The sequence below is a fragment of the Rhinolophus sinicus genome, linkage group LG01, assembly GCF_036562045.2.
Source record: "Rhinolophus sinicus isolate RSC01 linkage group LG01, ASM3656204v1, whole genome shotgun sequence".
NCBI classification, from domain to species: domain Eukaryota; kingdom Metazoa; phylum Chordata; class Mammalia; order Chiroptera; family Rhinolophidae; genus Rhinolophus; species Rhinolophus sinicus.
Window position 1 is genome coordinate 59662751 of NC_133751.1, and position 17303 is coordinate 59680053.

At 45.3% G+C, this 17303-nt stretch overlaps 1 protein-coding gene across 23 annotated transcripts in view; it reads right to left on the reverse strand.

Annotated features, from left to right (window-relative positions):
- KALRN (kalirin RhoGEF kinase) overlaps window positions 1–17303 on the reverse strand; it is a 617732-nt gene that overhangs the window by 38518 nt on the left and 561911 nt on the right. For 15 of the 23 annotated variants that reach the window (XM_019738972.2, XM_019738955.2, XM_019738953.2 and 12 more), the window contains 11 exons: window positions 16865–16968; window positions 16612–16681; window positions 16206–16292; window positions 15278–15370; window positions 14485–14535; window positions 13579–13656; window positions 10172–10357; window positions 9615–9786; window positions 5729–5967; window positions 3895–4151; window positions 213–336 (listed from right to left, as the gene is read on the reverse strand). In XM_019738972.2, coding sequence (XP_019594531.2) covers window positions 213–336; window positions 3895–4151; window positions 5729–5967; window positions 9615–9786; window positions 10172–10357; window positions 13579–13656; window positions 14485–14535; window positions 15278–15370; window positions 16206–16292; window positions 16612–16681; window positions 16865–16968 — 1461 coding nt within the window. Of the gene's footprint in view, window positions 1–212; window positions 337–2446; window positions 2925–3052; window positions 4152–5728; window positions 5968–9614; window positions 9787–10171; window positions 10358–13578; window positions 13657–14484; window positions 14536–15277; window positions 15371–16205; window positions 16293–16611; window positions 16682–16864; window positions 16969–17303 lie in introns of those variants that run through there. The other 8 variants (XM_074330741.1, XM_074330746.1, XM_074330756.1 and 5 more) reach the window with 4 other exon arrangements.

Consider the following 17303-nt stretch of genomic DNA (forward strand, 5'->3'; position numbering starts at 1 on the left):
AGAAGAGATACTTACTTATTTGACTCGAAGTTGCCAGGAGAAATAAAAAATAAAAAATAAATTGATCTTGCATGCAAAATCCTATTCAACTATTTCCCCTCTGGTCCCCACGTTGGGAAAAAAAGTCCCCATCCACCCATATTGCCTCGTGAGAATGCTGCAGGGTGGGAGTAGATGAGAGGTGGGACACAGCTCCAGAATACCTTACTCACTTTAACAGAGACTTTGTTGCCCAGAATATCCTTGGGTTTACGAGGCCCTGTGGCTTCATTTTTACCCGTGTTCTCCACTTCTGCCCGCTTTCTCATGCGTAGAGTATGCCATGAACATGACTTCCTGTTGTACCAAAAAATGCACCAATCAAAATGGCAGGTCAGGGCAGAGTGAGGCGGTGGGTGGGCTCGCCACCCGTGGGTGATTCAGTAGGTGAGGTGCTCCATTCATGCCCCAGCTTCCGAGGCCCCAAACCTGCATGCCAGCTTTTGTGGTGGAGGGCAGCTGACCTCACCTCCAACCGGAAGTGAATGAAAATGAACTTTGACCCTTCCTGAGAGATGTGCAAGGTTGACTGTGGCATAGAAAAATATGAGTACTGGGTTATTATACGATAACAAGGGACGGTTTTATATAATACTGATAAGGCCTTACAGGACTGAGGAATTCCCTTCCTGAAGGGTACGGTGGATAGGTAAAGAACGGTGGGTGGGCTGGGTGGGGGGAGCGGGAGTGGGGGAAAACAGGAAAGACTAAAGAAATATATCCTATAGTGCATAAGCTAATGGCACTTTCCCAGGATCAGATAGAAAGACCCAAAAGGATGATTTTGAGGTTTACATTTCATTATTTGTATTTGGGCTGTGACCACTCCCACTGTAGTATAGATCAGATTTTTCTGGGGCATTTGACTTAATGAACATCACGGATTTATCTGGATATTTTAGGATAAAGGGGTTTTTGGTCTATGTTTGTTGAATATAGGTCTAGTGTTTGTTGAATATAGGGCTCTGTTAACTACTGAGAGGTCCTAGAGTTTTCCTGTTGGGAGAAGACCCAATACGTGTTCTCAGGGAGGTGAGGCAGCAATGCCCCTTCACACTATTCTAACTTCTATCTTCCCATGAGGGGGTTGGGAGCTACTTCTTCACAGATCTGTAAAGAAGCTCAGAGCAGAGCTCTTGATATGTTAGGACTCAAAGACAATGACACCAAAAGCCAAGTCACATGGAGCATCAGTGACCCTGGGCAGGCATCACCAATTTCAGGTGTGGTCAAAGTTTGGATGAAACTCTATTATTGTCTGGAATAAGTGAGGTTGGCTTCCCTTCAGTGTCTCCTTGTTAAATGTGGGCCTACGCAGGCAGGGCTCAATGAAAGGAAGAGAGGGGCATATGAGATTTAGGAGGAAAAAGGATACTTCAAAATGTATAGCATCCCTTCTACAAAATTCCACATATGTCAGGAATTTTAGGATGTTCTGAAGAAGGTGTTCCAAAAAATATTTATCACTAACACACATGGTCAACAACCAACCTTCTGAGTAGGCAAGAGCAATCATAGTCATGGTGTCAAATTTTGGGGGAAAGTGGGCTCCTTTACAAGGCAAGAATCTCTTGCTGGACCTTCTTTTGTAGCTCCTAAACAGGCAGGCTCTCTGGGGTCCCCTGCACACCACTTCCTGTAGCCGAGTGAGTTACAGTCACGGAAGTTACCCTTAGATGACCTCACTCTGTTAATTTCAGACTTTCATCTCATATCTTTACCCCAAAATCCATGGCCCTAGCTCCTTCTGGGAACATCTTGAGTCAGGGAGGTCCCTGCTGCAGGCTTCCAGGGCCGACAGCACAGTGTGTGTGTGTATGAGTGTGGGGGTGTGTTCCTACGTTTATTACAACCCTCTGGGTCATGCAGTATGCTTGGTGAGAAACTAGAAATGTCACAAATAATGTTCAGAAGAAAGGCTCAGGGTAGTACCAGTGGCAGGACAGGCTCAAGTTCACATTCTACTTCGCAGAAGAAATCATCCTCATGGTTTGGGGAGCTTCCACCTCTTGGCCACAAGCCCGGGGACTGACGTGGAAACAGGGTTTCAGTGACATTTATCCTGTAGGCATCACACCAACTCTGTCTGACCTCTGTGGCCATAGCAGGCCCTGGGGAGGGCATGGTGTCCTTCATTGATAAATGGCAACCATTTTTAGTCAGTTACTCTGTTCCATCCCCACCAGCCCTTGTGCAAGAAGAGCTGACAAGGAACCAAAATGACCAATTTGTATTTGAATCTGTTCTCTCTCACCCAGCCTGACACCCCTTCTACCATCCCTCCCATGGAAGGTGTGAAAAATGACCAAAAGACCCACAGGTGAGGAGGAAGGCATGCTCAGTGCCTGGATAAGTAGATCACAAATTATTATGACTTAGTTCTATAAGGCCACTGATTAATAAGAACTTCAATGTTTTGAGGGCCTTTATTCCCAAGGGTTCTTAAAGGGTACCAAAGCCAGGTGTCTCCAGAATAAAATGAATTAGGCCTTTTTACATGTTAGGGGCCACTACTGATTTCCAGTTGGGCCTGTGGTTACCTAGAAAGGCTGGGATGCAGTCAGTAGCCTCTATCCCCCAGAAAGGCCCAAAGAAGCAGTTGTTGGTGACCCTGCTCTGATATCTTATGGGAGATCCTTCCACCCCTGTCACAGACGACCACACGGCATGGAAAGCAGTGGGGAACGCAAGCCAGACACTGCCGTCTATGCCAGTCATTAATTTACGTCAGCACCTCAGGGTCAGATGGACAGCATCCAATCTGCCTCATTCCTCTTCTCAGAGGTTAGAGGAAACCAATAGGGGCTGCTTAGAAGCGAAGGCTGGTGTTGAAGCTTTACTGACTGTTTGTGTAGGAAAACACTGCCAATGTATTCAACCAACTCCTAAAATACAGAAAAGGAAAACAAAACAAAACAAAAAAAACAAAAAAAGAAGAAGAAAGAAGAAACATTTGCACATTTCAGAGTCCCAGAAGAGTGAAATGGGGAAAAAGGGTCAACTAGTCTTTAACCTCATTAAAACATGCTCATGGTGAAAATTTATTTTACATATTTAAAATAGTACATTTAAAATTATTAGTTACATTACAGGTACAATGATGAACATTGTGACTCTCCATTATATTGCACAACCTGACTTCATCCATATGGGTTTCTTTAAATAGTGCAAAATACTTTTATACAGGAATGTGTTCGGAAGGGTCTTCGCAACCAAAATAAGGAAAAGAAATATCTTACAAATTACCATGAACATATATTAAAGTGACAGGGAGGGGGAAATTAAAAAAAAAAAAAAAAAAGGTACAATCTGTACAGAGGAATTGCCATAGACAACCAAAAAGTTCCCTCTCTCCTGGGAGAAGCAGCAGACCTCTGACCTGTACAGGTCTGGCATTTGTGCTTAGGTAATTTTTTGGTGTCAATCAAAAAAAAAAAAAATATATATATATATCAGTAACTTAATACAATATAAATAGAAGTCCAGTCCAGTGAATCCTGTGGTGGGTCAAGTGGAACAACGAAAGGCATTCTTTTGTCACCTAAGGTTTCAGTAGGGTTCTTTTCTTAACGAGGGGAAGAAAAAAGGGGAAAAAATGAACACAAAATTATAAATGAAAAGGAAAGAAAAACCACCGCCACTACCATTAACAACAACGAAAATTCAGAACAATCCAGCCTGGAGGCCCCATGCTGTGTGTGGTTCCAGCACTCAAATATTGGTTCCGGTGGCACTGTCGGGATTAAGCAGCAGTAATTCCCTACCGTGTGTTTGCATTTTTGTGTTCTTTGTTTTTTGTTTTGAATTTTTTTAATCCACATACTCCTCTCCCGGGGAAGCCAACGAGGCACTTACTTGATGCTCCCGTCACTATTTTCTGCTGCTGCTGCCATGGCTTTGGTGAGGGGCGCCAGGATGCTGCCCGGGACCCAGCCCTCGGCCGCGGGGGAATGCTCACTGGCAGGCTGGTACACCAGGCACATGTTCTGCTGGTTGGCGGCGAGGACCTGGACCACCTCACCTTGGCTCACACAGATTTCATTCTCCTTCAGCGCATAGTAATCTTTGATCACGGCCATGGACGAGGTCCCGTTGCAGCCTCCCAGGTCACTCTGTTGGGAGATGGGGCGAGAGGGACACATATACAAGACGGTTGGTTCACACAGGCTTGCTCTGCATCCTGTTGTGTGGTTAAAAGCCAGACCTCCCACTAGCAGGGTCAATAGCAGGCAGAAGATTACCTTGAGTAGCGACATTATATTTTATAAACCTACTCTGTTTCATACACTATTATAATCAAGGATGAATAGGTAGAGATAGCACCCAGCCTAGGTAAAGGTATAAACACACCTTCCACCTGGAAGCCCCTTCTCAGCATGCCAGCTTCCTGCCAGCATCCTCTGACTAAGGGAAGGAAGCGCGTGGTACTGGCACAGGGATACCTGAGCACCTGGGTAAAGTGAGGTCTGGGCAAAAGTCAAGTTAGGGATAACCCCTGGGGTGGAAAGAACACAAACCCTTTGATATATATATTTTTTCTTTTGAAAAGCATTGGTCTTACTCTACATTCTGAGCCTCTTTGAGACAGGATAACAATGAGACATTTGCCCAGTTCAAAGACAAGTCATCATCTACCCTGACCCAGGTCCTATGGGAACAGAACTCCTCCAGTTTCCCCTGTGCTCATTAATACAAAAGGTCTTGCCCCTGTGGCCTTTTCACGTGACTGACTCTATAGCAGGGAAGCTGCTTCTAGACAGACCTGTAAGTCCCAGGGAGGTTTGGCTGCCTCCTAGGGCATGGTGAGAGCCCTTCATCAGGCGATGTAATGAAGTAGGTCAGTACAGTTACTCTAATATACAATTGAATTTAGATGTTAGTTAATTTTTAAAAAATCAGTATCGTAGTAATTTGAGTAAAAAGAATAAAAGTATAAAATCAGAACACGTAGGTCAAAAAGTAGATGTTCCTATTCACAGACCCATTGAGTTCTAGAGGAAACTGAGGCCTAATCTGATTCACTAACCTGCTGAGATTCTAGAGTGAGTGAATTGCAGAATTTGGAACGGAAACCAGATTACCTGACCCTCGATCTAGCACTTTTCCCCTTTGTTCTCTTGTTCCTACGACCTTGTAGGATCAAAATAACTGTGAAGACTGGGTCTACAGTTAAGTCTATGACTCTCCTCATGGTGATGTTTGAATTATGGATTATCTGTGATAAATGTTTAATCCCAGGCTGGCTTCCCCATTCACACACGTCAGTCTCCTTGACACATCAGCCAATGGTGGGTGAAGAGCTGTCAGCTCACTCACGCAGCTCATCATCAGAAAGGGCAAGCTCTTCAAAGTGTCAAACACTAGCGTTTTGACTTTTAGATGATCTGTTCCACAACTACTCCATTTGGGATCAATCACCTGTTTTCATACTTGCTACTACAACAATACCTAATATTTGTATAGAGTTTCTGCAGATGGCAGTAGCCCTTGAACACAAGAGTGCCTGAGCCATGGGAAATTGGTCTAAAACATTCAATTTGCAGGGAAGAAAGAAATAATTGAGACACGGTTGTATCCGGCGGGCTATTCCTGCCAGAACGATCAACACACAAAGCTGCTGCTTCCTAAGGTGAGCCCTGAGGCCGTGCCCCCAGAGGGGTGAGGGTCGGAGTGATGGGCTGTCACTTACCTTGCTAGCCTCAAACTTGTCCCCAGGCTGGTGGTAATCAAACCCTGGACTGCCATTGGAGGTAGATATCTTCAGGGGTGGCAGAGGCGGGTTATAGCTGGTGCCCTTTGGGGGCTTCTCAGAGCCCATGGGGACAGAGGAGTAGGGCCTGGGGCTGGCTTGGGGCGCCCTAGCAGGCTGGGCCCTCATCACGGCTGTGCTCCTTTCCTTCCGCTGATACTCGATAGGCGACTGTAGTGCTGCAGGAGAAGAGCGGATAGTTACTCTAAGCTTTGGGAATTCCACTCAATTCGGAGGCTTCTTTGGCACAGGCTCTATGCCAGGTATAATGGGGATACATGAGGAAGACACTGCCCTTGTTTTTAAGGAACTTAGAAACCTACCTGAATAATGAAAATGCAAAACCCAAATGGTGCCGTATGTGAGATACAAAGCATTGTACAAAAGGAGGGAGAGAGGCTCTGCAGTATGTGTGCGTGTGCGTACATAGGTACAGATGGTTGTAATAAGGAACTTCAGAAGAGGGCTGGCTGTCAGATTGCAGGAAGGAAGCAAGTGTGAAGTGCATCTGGGGAACAGGATGGAGTCAGATTACCTGGAGCACAGAGCCATGGGTCTCCATGGAGGAAGGGGAGATGAGACAGGTAAGGGAGGGTGGAGGTACCACGGTGTGAGACACCTTTCTGCCAAGGCTAACGAGCCTGGATTTAATTCTGAAGATCATGACAAGTGATTGGGTTCAATGAATTTGAATGTTTTAAATTCAGATTCGATCACCAGCTCCACACTCGAAGAACATTAACCTTGTAGCAGTTGGGAGAAGAGATCGGAGAGGCTGATTCAGAAGCCACGAGATAATAACAAGTGAGAGGCCTAACCAGAGAAGAGCCAGTGAGAACGTGGAAGGGATTTGCTGTGGCACGTGTTCCGGAGGGAGACTAGACTCTGACCCAGCCTACATGGGAAAAGAAGGCAAAATCAAGGGTCACTCAGGTTTGGAGACGGGGAGAATGGTTGTCAAGGAGACAGGAAAAGCTGATTTGACAGGAAAGATATGAGCTTTGTTTTACTGAGTTTAAGATAACAAAGTTCCAAGGTCTGAGCCCTAAAGTGGTCAGCCAGGCAAAAGCCAAAGAGGTCAAATTCTGTAATAATGACTTCAAGGGCTGCCCGCTATGTCGGTTTTTATCACAATTCACTGCAACAAATATTTAAGTGGGTTAACAGCTGGAGCCCAGAGAACTTTCAGTTACAAAGACATTTCTATAGTGTTCGGAATGTACTTCAATAGGACTCAACCTAGGGTCACACTTTCCTTCTAGTTAAGATCTCAGGAGGGAAAGATGGACTCTGAGATCCCTGCACCTGTCTCTGTAACTGGAAGCCTGGCCCTGGTCCTTCGTCACATCCTGTCTCTTGAGCGTGTCAAAGTATAGAACAGGCTCCTGCTAGATCTCAGCCTTTCTCCCTGGAGAGTGCTCTGTAGGCATTAAATATTTAGGTATTGATAATTTGTTCAGTAATAGCTCCATAATTCACTAAAATTAGGAGAAAGATCTCTTGGAACCATGTAAAAGTCTGAAACATTGGCTATGCTCAAACAAAAATGTAATTCCAAGTTTTAAGTCAATAGCAACAGAGTTGTGAACCAGGACTTGTGAAACTGACCTCCTGAATCAGTGACCTGCTTATGTGCAACAACTGTGCTAAAGTGTTTGAAAATAGTATGTCTTCTTAAAGAAGCTACACAGAGGCTGGTGCTCTTCCATCAGCCTCAATACGTATAACGTGGGTCTTAGGATCAGGAAAGCCATGTATCATCTGACCGGGTTTGTTTCCGGCTGATGGAAACAGTCTTATGCCTGATCCTGTTTCTTTCTTTGCTTTGTTTGCTAGGGAGCTCACAGATAAATGTGTGCTCTAGCAGCTATACTGCAGTTTTTTGGTAAGAGACTAATTTTAAGTTATACAGTTCTGGGGTCAAGTCCTGTTCTATCACCTCCTATTTTTGTGACCTAGGACAAGTTTATTAACCTCTCTGAGTCTCTTTTTTCTCACCTGAAGAATACAGGATAGTAGTACTTACTTTTCCATGTAATATGAGGATTAATTACAATAATACATGTGAAATGCTTTGTATCGTGCCTGGCACAGAGAAAGGATTCACTATATGGCAGCCATTATTGTTACTTCAATTATTTCTGGTTTCAATTTATTGTCCTACCTTATTTTTCTTTCGTCCTGTATTAATGAACTTATAAACCTCATTATTCCAGCTTAGAATCAGAAATTCCTAATATAATGCAATTTAATGAATATATTATATGCACATATTTTTGCATAAGATTATTTTATTAACACAACTGTTATTTCAAAGTTGTATATTCAGACACCATAAAGTATATACAACTTCCATTACTATCTCTCAGGGCTGGCCTGGTATTTAATTTTAGATTTTTTAGAGTGAGAAAGAACCCTAGAGATCACCTAGTGTAAGTTTTTTTGTTTGTTTGTTTGTTTTTAAATCAAACTATTCTACAGTTGGGGGACCAAGGGGCATGATCCAAAAATACTCTCTGAGTGTGAAATTGCTTTGAAGTCTTATGTTCTATCTTAAAAAGTCTTCTCATCCTGCTATATAATTTATTTTTATTTGTTTTAAAATAAACACAATGTGTTAAATCTCGTCATGGAGTAAAACTGACACTGTAGGGAGGCGTGCCATGTTTTTCTGCTTCCAGGACTGCTGCTGGCATGCCATGGCACGTGCCAGCGTGGGCCAAGTACATCATTTCCCTTTTTCACAAAATGAGCCAACTGACGTCCAGAGAAACGTCATGACTTGCCAAGGTCCTCAACTAATATGTCACCTTTAATCTTTCCCCGTAGTATTTAGGTCCATACTAGACGTCCATCAAGGGCTCTATTAGCATCTTTTGAAAGAGTACGGATTCCAGCACTGGCAAGAAGAGGTGACGCAGTGGAGGGTGGGCCGATGTGTGCGTGCGTTCGCATGCATGCGCATACAGAACTATGTGTTTGTTGAGTCTTCAGGTTTACTTTGTTACTGGTCACACTTTGCCTTCAACTTCAGGCTCTGTTTCTGCTCAGAGAGACTTTTGAGCTCATCAACTCTGCAGATCAGTACTAGTTTAGAAACTGTCTGTCTCCTGGCCAAACTCAAAGTGAAGAAAATCCCAGCAGGGAGTAAAAATAAAGAAATGTAAACGAGGTAGCAAGTCCACTTCATTTCAGTTCACACCGCCCATTAGGGGCCTCCTGCAGGGTCTGTAGAGATCTACATTCTCTGCGTAATCACCAATTTGTTCTGGGAAGTTTCAAGGTATTGCTGAAATTTAGAGTGCAATCAGCGCTCATTTGTACGTGCTAATGTCAGCCAGCAGGATGACTTATCCAGGCTCTCACACTGTTGGGAGCAGACGGGGGAACTTGAACAGATCAGCCTAACTCCCAGTTATCTCTAGACAACACTAGAGAACTTGTGAGAGGACCAGCCATTAACCACCAAATGGGGAGACATGTCATTGATAATTGGCCCCTAAAAGAAAGAGAATGTGCCCATCTCAGACTTTTGCCCCAAGTCTTACCAGCTGGTAATGGTGGCCACAAGGCATCTATCCTATGTGTAGCCTCTAAGAGAATATCCCTTCTTTTGGAAAGATGGGGCTTCTTTATCATGCTCCATGTGTTCCACTTGTACATTCAGGTTCATAAAAATTCTAAACAAAGTATTTCTGAAAACTACAAAGCTCGAGTCCATATAAAATGTGATCTGGGCTCATAACTCACCATGAGCCAGACAAGTCAGCTCAGAGGTATGGGGCCTGCTACAACGGTGCTGCTAGAGGCCAGGCCCAGTACCCACCATTTAAGAAGTCTCGCTGTGTTTCTAAGACTTGATTGATGTCCTGCACCCACGCCTGCTGGATGTCAGCGTTGGCGGCTTGCAGAATGACCCTCTCCGAAGTCTCCCTGTTCATGAGCGCAAACTTGCAGGGGTCGTTGTCTACGTTCTCCTCCAGGACCAAGTAATTCATCTGGAAGACACCAAGTTGATCCTTTTCATATTTAAGTGGTTGAATAAAGTTCCTCAAAGTGTATATTTCAGGAGACATATTACAGTTCCTCAAAGTTTATATTTCAGGAGACTTTTCCAAAAGGTTACCCTGGATCTAATAGCTAAGTACGTTGGTTTCTGTCTTTGAATGACATGATCTTGGAGGACCTGTAAGATGCTGCTACAGGCTGGCACTCAGCCTGTCACTCTCTCTCAAGACACTCAACCTTGATGCCTGAACGTTATTAGGCTGAAAGATCTTCAATGTTCTGGATCCCCACTCATTCCAGCGCCTGTGTCTTGGAGAAGCAGTTTCCCCCACTTTGGCTCTTCCTTGTCCCTTCTCATCCCCAGTGGGTCCTTACCTTGATGCTCCTTTTGAACATATAGCCCGGGGTAAGGGATCCCTTCCTGAGCAGTTCACTGAAGATGACAATTTGTTCAAAGAGGAACACGCGCCTCTCCTTGGTCCGGGACTGCATGCCTGCATCCAGCTCAATCACGTAGAACGTGTCCTGCTGCAGCAGCTTCCCCTGAGCGGTCAGGGTGCCCTGGTGGGAAGAAGGGCTGGGGTGAAGTAGGTGAAAAATGAGGAGACGGCCACAATCCCCTGGGCCCACAGATTCCTTCCTCTGGGGACAAGGACAGTAGACCTGATACCAACAGCCTCGGGGCTCTAGTAAGAGACTGAATAAGGAGCCACCCATTCATCTAGGGCAGGCACAAAGGCCTGGAGAGAGATGGAAGGAAGACTACAGAACCACTAGGAAGCAGCTCCAGGAAAATGCCAGGAGGAAGGTAAAATTATTAGCCAGAAAGATGTTTAGAAATTATCCCGCCCTTCTTGTTTTTTATTAGGAGAACAGCAAGTAGGTGTCACTTGGAGCTGGCAGTGGCTTTTCTGTCTTTGGAACTCTGAGAAGCATGTCTGCCTGACTCCCTTAGTACAAAGGCCAAGAACCTGGAGTCTTCTTGTGGCCATGAGCTTAGAACCAACTATGGCCAAGAGCAGCGACGTAGGGAGGACCACAAGTCATCTGATGAATTGGGCCTCTCCTTTCTCCTCCTATTATCTCAGGATGAAGAAATTCTGAAGTCTTAGTCTCCTGTTATAGATCAACAGGTAAAATTGGGGTCCCATAGATAGGTGCCCTTATTTTTCTGGGTCCTCTAATCCTTCTTAAAATGCCTCCAGCTACCAGGCCTTTTGACACCCACTGTAGGAGGTAGAGCCTATTTGGCTTGCCAGCTTCTAACCAGATTTTCAGAGACATCTTCACAACCTCAAAGGGAAAATGGCCCAACCCTGCAAGTCTTTACAAACGCTATCAGAGAGCCTTGCTTTTTCTATTGTTCTGTGACAAGATGCTGACATCTGAGACAGAAGCCAGAAGGCCTCCTCTGAACTGCACTCTCTCAGGTGATGATTTTTGCCCTCTAGTGCAAATGTGGGCCATTTTCTGCATGTGATGCCATATTCCAAACATTATCTAGCACATGCGTCATTTTTCTTTCATGTTCCCAAGAAACACCTGCCTCTCTTAGATCATGGTTCCTCACTGTCAAGGTGAGCAGCCAAACAGGCTTATCTCTACCCTGGTCCAAAGTGAATATTAAGCCAGTGACCCGCTAGCCAGGAAAGCTCTAAAAGCTCTATTAATATTACACAAGAGCCTGACCCATGGGGTAGAACCTTGCCAATGCTAAAGGGAACGCTGGAGGATTTAAAAGGGAGGGAATCTAAGTGAAGGGGCTACCTTCTCCCTGGCCCCTAGCTCTGGACTTCAGAAGGCATGGGGGTCCCTGCATGATCCTTCCCCATTAGCTGAAGGAATACACAGCAGATGCTCTGGAGTTTGATGAAAAAAGGAAATGGTGGTGCCTGATTTAAAAGAGAAAAATAATTCCACACTCGTGTGTGTGGCATTCACACACAGACACACACACACACACACACACACACACACACACTTCACAGATCCTGTGAAGTCTAACCGGAGTCAGACAGCACAATCAGATGCCATTCCTCCTGCCAGTGGTCAGTTCCTCCAGGGACCAAGGAAAATTCGAGCCAGAGTCTGCTCAGAAAACATAGGGACATCAAGGTTTAAGAGCAAAAGGAATTCCTTGACTTATTCAGAAGAGCCTCAGACCTGACATAACTCCAAGGGGAAAAGTGCCCAACTTCATCTACTATGACTAAAGAAACACTGTGAGAACTCAGGGTATGTTTTTGCTGCATAACCCTGCTTAGTGTCATGCCTCAGGTCTACGGTGGAGAACCAGGCACCTATGGAAAACGCAATGAACAGCAAAGACCCTCCGTGTACTTCCTGGTCACAACAGAGCAATGGAAATCAGACAGGGACACCAGGCTGGGCTGGAAGGGTACGGAAGACAAAAGAATTTGGCTCAAGGATACCATGAATCTAACTCAATAACCCAAACCTGAATATAACGTCTCCTAAATTTACTTACGTATCAGTCTGACCTTCTATCTATTCTAATCTAGCTCTTCTAGTTTCGCCAGGAAAAAAAAAGAAAAAAAAAAGGCTATTACTTTCTTTATCATCTCAACTTCCAGGAATCCCTTTTCTCCAAAAAGGACTCATGAAATCTTAGGCTGCAGGATTAGTGGGAAACAGGACTAGAAGATTCACATCTTTCTGCAGGGGCTCAACTGTGTACCAGTCAATAATTGTGTCAGTTCCAATTTTATCATATGAATATTTAAAACAGATTATGTTTAGTGAATACACAAGGCTTGGATATACGCTAATAACAGCCACTGATTAAGTTTAAATTACAAAAGTCAAATAGCTTTTCAAAGGTTCACTGTTATGGGTCGAACTGTATCCCCCTCCAATTCATAAGCTGAAATCTTAACCCCAGTACTTCAGAATGTGATCTCTTCTTGGGAGATAGGGTCCTCACAAAGGGAATCAATTTAAAGTGAGGTCATAATGGTGGTCCCTAATTGAGTGTGACTGGTGTCCTTTACTTATAAAAGTGGGGATTTTGGACACAGAGATATGCACAGAGGGAAGATGATGTGAAGATACAGGAAGAATGCCATGTGAACATGAAAACAGCCATTTATAAGCCCAGGAAAAGATCCTTCCCTCACAGCCCTCAGAAGGAACCACCCTGCCTATCCCTTGATTTTGGACTTCTAGCTTGTAGAAATGTGAGATAATAGATGTCAACTGTTTAAGCCATCCAGTCTGTGGTACTTTGTTACAGCAGCCCTAGCAAACTAGTACATTCACTGAAACCAAAATCCTGGAGACATCTACCTATTTCTCCTAAGACATGGTGTCCTCTTCAGAGAACAGAAATGTGCCCTGTGACAGTTTAGCTAACTAAAACGTTACCTAAAAAGCCAGCCACTACATAGACCTGTGTAAAAATAGTGTTCCACTTTCACTCTACTTCCATCACATAGTCTGTTCTCTCTCCCTCACATCCCTAGCATTTCTCAAGCAAGAAAGAAGAGGGAAGAGGTCATTCCCAGGTCAACAGGTATAAAGAATTTTGGGTCCCCCTTGGGATTCTGACTCCAGCTTGGGTGACTGCACTGTAAGTTCCTGTGACTTCTCTACCACTGGATATTGTAAACCGATGTGTCTTCTAGGCCCCGGCATAAAGGAGCAGATGGTGAGTGAAGGGAGGCAGAGGAGGCAGGCACAGGGCTTCAAAAGGAAGGCGTCTCACAGCCTGGGTTCCTGCTGCCCAGAAGGGAGAGAGCTTCAGAGAATTCTTAAGGGCTCACCTCAAAGCCCTGCAGCCGTCCCAGATTCATCATGTCATTGCAGCGTTTTGGGACAAGGCACATTAACTCCACTGCTTTCTGTGGGAAAGAACAACAACAGCTCAGGAGGGGGAACAGCACCAGGGTAGGAAGCTCAGTGCTGGAAAACAGGGACCCTCCTTGATTCTAGGAAAGAACACTGGTCCCTGCTGCCCGCTCTCAGTGGAGTGTGGGATTGTTGTTCTAGGTAGGAGGGTGTTGGCCATCAGGACAAGGACTCCACGTGAATCAGTGACCACATGATGGGAGAGTGGTCATCCCATCCTTTTCCTCCATTCCCATTATTGTTCACCGATTCTCTTTCCTACTGGTATGTTCTGTCTTCTCTCTGTTGCTTTCCAGCTTCCCAAGCAACAGCTTAGCCTGGCTTATGAAACACTAGAGGTTTTAACCTAAAATAACTGGCCGGAATGGTCTGTAGCCTTTCTGGCTTAAAATAATTCCCATGGTGACATTGTCTCAAAGGACTTCACTTAGGGAGTAATCCTTGGGGGCGGGGAGTAAACATGGAAAACTTTATATGTTAGACTCAAATAGTACCTGGATCCATGGATAAAATTGTACTTTGAGATGCTCAATGTCTGGAGGACGTTGGAGGGCTCAACTATCCTCCTTTCCCACCAAGTGTCACTGGGAGACACAAGGAGAATAAAAGAGGGCCGAAGTTCTGGTCAAGCCCAGGACAGAATTCTCAAGTTCTAGAAAACTACTCAGTGTGTTCATGAATATTCACCATTCCTGAGCCTGCTGAGCAGCTCTTTGCCAGGGGCCTGGGCCCTCTGTCCTCCAGACACAATCTTTCCCCTTTACAGACAGACATCCAACAGTATCCCTAAGAACAGTCAGCATTACAAGCAGAAAACTCACCTCGATATCTGAACACTCCAAACCAGCTTTCTCGCTGTATCTCAGGAAGTCCTAGTAAGTCAGGGAGGCAGGGAAGGGTGTGGGTAGGGTGACATCAGTTAGGAAAACAGCCAAAGCACTATAAAAAACCTAGCATCACAAAAACCGTGATAACACCCAGAAGACTTTCCTTCCCAACAGAGATGGCAACGCTTTGTACTGGTTGAGATATGAAGTCATGAGTCATATTGAGCATAATAGCTAGAGAAAAACCCCAGGATATTCGAAAATTCAAAACTATGAGAAAACGGAGGGAGAGAGGGAAGAAAGAGTGTGAGTGGAGAAGAACGGGATCATGAGAAGGGGTGGGAGGAAGAGAAGTTAAATCTTGCTTCCATTTACCTCATATTTCTGTAAGATAAATTAAACCGTTTTAAAAAGTAAAATATGAGCAAGTTTGAGTTTCTAAGGCCTTTCCTAATCTTTGTCCTTGTTATCCACTCAGATTGTATGCTCTTTTTATTTTTTTAATTTTTGTAAGTACCAAGTCAGTGCTGGTGACAAAGTAAGAAAGCGAATTGAAAAATAGAAAATGAAATAACAACCAACCTTAAAGGCAAGACCAACAGACATGCAATTTATTTGCGGGCAAAGCTGACACAAGCAACCAACAGATAAGATGAAAGCCCATACATGCCCCGCCATTAGCCCACAGGAAGTGTCATGGAAACAGAACCTCAAGCTAAGCTGCTCGCTAACGTGGAGCCCGTAAAGACCCTTCTCTGGCCCTGACCCAGACTCTCAGCTCTCTTACCTTGAGGAGCAACTGATATTTTGTTATTCTCTGAATGGGCTTGATAAGGAAGTCACTAAGCGTCAGCCTTTGATTTATCTCCTGTTTCACCTCCTGGAACACAACGGAGCTACGTTAGAAAAAAGGAACCTAAGACTTGGGATCCTCTGGATGCGGGTTTAGGGCAGGGAAGGCAAGTCTTCGCATTTGCTAGTCAAGGTTTAGACTCTTCAAATCACACGAGAGGAACCGCACAACTGCTAATTTCTCATGAACTACATATGACATATACTATCACCTTCTGCACGGCGAGCAGTTTCACACCATGTGACCTCACCCCAGTCCTGGGGAACAAGTTGGAATGGGTATTCTGTTCCCTCTACCACTCCAGGGCCAAGTCAGGAATGACGGGCTCCCCTAGGACACAACAAGCCTGGAGGGGCCTTCAACTCAGATCGGCAAACACTCTGTTGAGGGCTCTTTCCAACCCATGGTGTTGCCTCTCCTCAGATAAACACTTGCAGGCTGGGGCAGAACAAACAGTTCGAGGTGCTTGACAGAACCTCTGGGAACGGAAGCAGAGACGACGAGGTGACGGCAAGCACCTCAAGAAGGAGGAGGGTCCTTAGCAAGCAGTCTCCAGAGACGGGTGAGGAAGAGTGTGGGCGTGGTCTGCTCTGGGGACCGTCAGGCAGCCCGGAGCTTCTGAAGCATCTCCACGTCAGTCATTCTGCGCAAGGCTTTGAACAGCAGTCTGCACGTTGGGCCCCCTCAGCTCCTCTCCAGTGGAGGCTTATGAGAATTTAACTAAGAAGCTAATGGCTCTGTTGAGGCAGCTATCCCTGTGCACGAGGGGTCACCAAGTGCTGTGTGGGGGCCACCTGAATGTGTTTGTCTGGGCCTGAGCGTCTTCCCCCGACCCCAGTTCAGCAAAGCCCAAGCAGCTTACTTCAAAGTAGGCGTCGTACTCAGCAACGATGTACTCTGAGCGCGGCTTGTTCTGGCAGTACCACACGTAGATGTGCAGCTTCCGCTCCTGCAAAGGCAGAGGGAAAGGCATTCAGGCACCTGTGCATCCTGCTTGGTCTCAGACTCTAGAGGTGCTATGCTTGTCTACACACAGAGAGAAGGGCAAACATATGGCCCACGTTTTGGGGCTCCACCGAGGCAGTTAAACGTCAAGGATAGAAGAATAAATGGAGCAGCAAGAGCCCATCGTCCAAACTGCCAAGAAAGTTAAAAAGCAACAACTCAGAGAAGGATGCGAAGGAAGAGCAGAGGAGAGAGGGAATTTTAAAATGCACATAAATGAGCCTGGTGGGAGGGGAGAAGATTAGGTGCAGGGAAACACTCACATGTTTAATGAAGAGCTGTGCCAATCTTTCTTGCTCCTGGATACATTTTTCCAGTTCAGCCAGGAAAAAACTAAAAGGAGGGAGGGGATAAGAGAAGGAAGCCACATTCCTCAGCAATGTATTATTTCTCAAGGCTGAGATAAATGACAGAAGACTCTCCCCAAACCCTGCCCCTAAGGTCAGATGCAGGGGGAGGAAGCGAGGGCCCCGGGTTCCCAGGACACCCCGATCCTCGGGACAACGCAGCACTTACTCCTTGTGCCAGTCATAAATCTGGTGAATATTTCCAAACACGATTTTATCCTTTCCTCGCATGTCCTCAGGGACACCCTTTTCTTCTATTCTCTTCATGAAGCCCTGCAGGGCAGAGGCAATGGTGAGTAGAGCATTTTCATGAGAAAGCTTTGTGGGCCAGGCGCCACACGGCAGCCCCACGCAAGCGCCCACTCTCTGCATGAGTTCAAGGGCAAGTGCTTCTGTGGTTTCTCATTATTCAACCAGGACTTTAGCCTTGTGCAGAGAGACATACAAAACTTTTATGAAGTTCTGGGTCTCTTTGTCTCTAGCACACTTAAGAAAGCAGAAGAAAGAAGAAAACAATCACCTGCTCCCTTCCCTTCTCCCAATCCAAGCCCTATACCTTAAGAGCTCAGAACTAGACACATCTAGCTTAGAAAGAAGTCTTAATACGT